Genomic DNA, 4,434 nt, shown 5'->3' with positions numbered 1-4,434 from the left:
GTCCTCAAGAATCTAAATAGTCCTCTCGGACTGACTGTCCGTCTGGGGATGAAATGTTGTACTCAACTCAACCTGGGTGCCCAACTCTCGCTGAACCGCTCTCCAGAAATGCGAGGTAAACTGCGTACCCCGATCCGAAATGATACATAGCGGCACCCCATGAAGGCGAACAATCTTCCTGATATAAATCTCGGCTAACCTTTCAGACGAATAGGTGGATGCAATAGGAACAAAATGCGCTGACTTGGTCAGCCTATCAACAATGACCCAAACTGTATCAAACTTCTTCCGATTCATCGGAAGCCCAGTAACGAAATCCATCGTAATCCTCTCCCACTTCCACTCGGGAAGTGCAATCCTCTGAAATAGACCACCAGGTATTTGATGCTCGTACTTAACCTGCTGACAATTTAAACATCGAGCCACATGCACAACGATGTCTTTCTTCATCTTGCACCACCAATAGTGTTGCCTCAAATCCTGATACATCTTCGAGGCGCCCGGGTGAATAGAATACCGAAAACTGTGGGCCTCCGCTAAGATCAACTCTCGAATCCCATCAACATTGGGCACACAAACTCGCCCCTGCAATCTCAATACGCCATTATCATCTAAGGTTACTTTCTTGGCACCTCCACGCTGCACCGTGTCTCTCAAGACACACAAATAGGGATCATCGAATTGCCTATCACAGATACGCTCCAATAACGAAGAACGAGCGACCGTGCAAGCTAATACTCGACTAGGCTCAGAAATGTCCAACCTCACAAACTGATTGGCCAAAGCCTGAACGTCTAAAGCAAGCGGTCTCTCACCGACCGGAATATAAGCCAGACTACCCATACTGGTTGACTTCCTACTCAAGGCATCGGCCACCACATTGGCCTTTCCCGGGTGATATAAGATAGTGATATCATAATCTTTCAACAATTCCAACCACCTCCTCTGCCTGAAATTCAACTCCTTTTGCTTGAACAAATACTGAAGACTCTTATGATCCGTGAACACCTCACACGCCACACTATACAGATAGTGCCTCCAAATCTTCAATGCGTGAACAATGGCTGCCAACTCCAAATCATGCACTGGATAGTTCTTCTCATGAACCTTCAACTGCCTCGAAGCATAGGCAATGACCTTGCCATCCTGCATCAACACTTCACCAAGTCCAATACGAGATGCATTACAATAGACTGTATAGGGCCCTGAACCTGTGGGCAAAACCAACACCGGTGGCATGGTAAGAGCTGCTTTGAGCCTCTGAAAGCCCACCTCACACTCATCTGACCATCTGAACTGGGCACCTTTCTGGGTTAATCTGGTCATAGGGGCTGCAATGGATGAAAACCCCTCCACGAACTGATGGTAGTAACTTGCTAACCCTAAGAAACTCTGAATCTCCGTAGCTGAAGTTGGTCGAGGCCAGTTCTTGACTGCCTCTATCTTCTTCGGGTCTACCTGAATACCTGCTGCTGATACGACATGACCTAGGAATGCAACCAAACTCAGCCAAAACTCGCACTTCGAGAACTTAGCATACAACTGACTATCCTTCAGGGTCTGAAGAATTGCTCTGAGGTGCTGCTCATGCTCCTCCTGACTGCAGGAGTATATAAGAATATCGTCAATGAATACTATCACGAACAAGTCCAAATAAGGTTTGAACACTCGGTTCATCAACTCCATGAACGTTGCTGGGGCATTAGTCAATCCGAATGACATGACGAAAAAACTCATAGTGCCCATACCGAGTGCGAAATGCTGTCTTAGGGACATCAGACGCCCTAATCCTCAGCTGGTGGTAGCCAAATCTCAAATCTATCTTTGAAAACACCCTCTAACCCTGAAGCTGGTCAAATAAATCGTCGATCCTCGGCAGTGGGTACTTGTTCTTAATCGTCACCTTGTTCAATTGTCAGTAATCAATGCATATCCTCGTCGAACCATCCTTTTTCTTTACAAATAGCACTAGTGCGCCCCAAGGTGAAACACTGGGTCTAATGAAACCCTTCTCAAGCAAATCCTGAAGCTGACCCTTTAATTCCTTCAATTCTGGCGGCGCCATACGATACGGCGGAATGGAAATGGGCTGTGTGCCCGGAGCCAGATCAATACAAAAATCAATATCCCTGTCGGGCAGCATGCCCGGCAGGTCCGAAGGGAAGACCTTGGGAAACTCCCGAACAATAGGAACAAAATCAATAGATGGGACCTCAACACTGGAGTCGCGAACATAGGCTAAATAAGCTAGGCACCCCTTCTCGACAATGCGTCGAGCCTTCACATAAGAAATAACGCTGTGAGTAGAATGACCAGGAGTCTCTCTCCACTCTAGTCGGGGCAAATCTGGCAACGCCAAGGTCACGGTCTTGGCATGGCAATCCAAGATCGCATGATACGGGGACAACCAATCGATCCCTAATATGACGTCGAATTCCACCATATCCAAGAGCAACAAGTCAACACGGGTCTCGAAACCCCTGAATACCACAACACAGGAACGATGAACCCGGTCCACCACTATAGAATCCCCTACTAGTGTTGACACATAAATAGGAATACTCAACGAGTCACTAGGCATAACCAAATAGGGTGCAAAATAGGACGACACATATGAACACGTAGATCCGGGATCAAATAGCACAGAAGCATCCCTATCACAGACCAGAATAGTACCTGTAATCACAGCATCTGATGACTCAGCCTCTGGCCTGGCTGGCAAAGCATAACAACGGGGCTAGGACCCACCTCCCTGAATTATATCCTTGGGACGATCTGCTGCTGGCTGACCCCTACCTCTAGCGGTCTGAGCTCCACCTCTAAGGCCTCTACCTCCACCTCTATGTCCACTACCCCCGCCTCTAGCTGGCTGGGCAGGCTGTGGGGCAACTGGTGCCTGAATCATCGGGCGAGGACCCTACTGCTGCGAGCTGATGGAAGCTCGAGGGCAAAATCTGACAATGTGACTCACATCGCCGCAAGTATAACAAGCCCTCGGCTGCTGAGAATAATGAAGTGGTGGTGCACTGATAGGTGCTGATGGTGAACTGAAGAGCTGCTGGTCAGAATACTGCGGCTGAGAACCACGACCACCTGGTGTACCATGAGAAGCTTGGAGAGCTGACTGAAAGGGCTTCGAAGGATGGCCTCTACCATAGGAATCCCTACCTCCAGATGAGGTACCACTGAATCTACCAGAATGACAGGGCCTCTTATCAGACCCATGACCACCTCCCTAAGCAAGTGCCATCTCTATCCGGCGGGCACCATCTGCCGCCTCCTGAAATGAAATCTCACTATCGGCACTCATGTCCATCTGAACACGGATCGGCTGGGCCAACCCATCAACAAACCTCCGCACCCTCTCTCTCTCTCTCTCGGTGAGGAGTATCACAATGGCATGACGAGCGAGATCAATGAACCGGGTCTAATACTGGGTAACCGTCATAGGACCCTGCTGGAGACGCTCAAACTGCCTGCGAAGAGCATCTCGCTGAGTAACTAGAAGAAACTTCCCCAGAAATAACTCTGAAAACTGATCCCAGGTCAATGATGGCAACTCTGCTGGCCTAGCCAAGCAGAAATCCCTCCACCAAGTCTTGGCGGATCCTGCCAGGTGAAAAGTGGCGAAGTAGACCCCATTGGTCTCTACAATGCCCATAGTCCATAGAACCTCATGATAGCTGAATATGAAATCCTGACATCCTCTAAGGGAGTGCTACTATATGTAGTAGTGAAGAGCTTGGTGAAACGATCAAGCCTCCACAAAGCATCCGCGGACATGGCTGCACCATCACTGGACTGAGCCGCAACACCTGGCTGGGCTGCCACAACTGGCTGAACTGCCACGGCTGGCTGAACTGCTTGAACCTGAGCCTAAGGAGCTACCGGCTCTGGAGTACGAGTATCGGTAGTCTGAACTCCTCCCCCAGCTTGAGATGTGGCTGGACCTACGAGAAGCAAACCCGCTCTAGAAATGCCCTCCATAAAGCCTACCAGTCGGGCCAAAGCGTCCCGAAGCACTGGAGTGGCTATGAAACCCTCTGGGACCTGAGCTGGGCCCACTGGAATAGCTAGGGCCAGAACCTCTTCCTCAAAATCGACCTGAGGCTCCATCGTTGGGACTGTTGCTCGGGGCTGAGCTCTACCCCGGCCTTGGCCTCTGGCACGACCTCGGCCTCGCCCCCTGCCCCTAATAGGGGCTGCTGCTGGGGGCTCAGGCTGCTGCGCGGTAGAAGAGGAAGCACGTGTTCTCGCCATCTTCGAAAGAACAGAGTGGAAAGACAATCAGTACTTGAGAAACAGAATCGCATGACAAGAATGAACAAAGTGAAGTTTTCCTAACTCAGTAGCCTCTGCGGGATAAATACAGACGTCTCTGAACCGATCCCTCAGACTCTACTGAGCTTGTCCATGAGTTGTGAGACCTAAGTA

The 4,434-nt window shown here is 49.9% G+C and overlaps 1 protein-coding gene across 1 annotated transcript; it reads right to left on the bottom strand.

The window, feature by feature from the left end:
• Positions 1-1,915: 1,915 nt before the first annotated feature.
• On the bottom strand, positions 1,916-2,581 carry LOC138874917 (uncharacterized). The gene has a single exon (XM_070153713.1). It carries the CDS (start codon positions 2,579-2,581, stop codon positions 1,916-1,918), a length of 666 nt encoding a protein of 221 aa, XP_070009814.1.
• Between the last annotated feature and the right edge of the window lie 1,853 nt (positions 2,582-4,434).

Source organism: Nicotiana sylvestris, chromosome 8 (genome assembly GCF_000393655.2).
Source record: "Nicotiana sylvestris chromosome 8, ASM39365v2, whole genome shotgun sequence".
Lineage (NCBI taxonomy): Eukaryota > Viridiplantae > Streptophyta > Magnoliopsida > Solanales > Solanaceae > Nicotiana > Nicotiana sylvestris.
The sequence above is the reverse complement of the archived record's forward strand: the minus strand, read 5'-3'. Positions and strand labels throughout refer to the sequence as shown.

Coding starts and splice junctions, on each gene's coding strand:
- LOC138874917 (XM_070153713.1), bottom strand. CDS start 2,581: ATGCCTAGTGACTCGTTGAGTATTCCTATTTATGTGTCAACACTAGTA.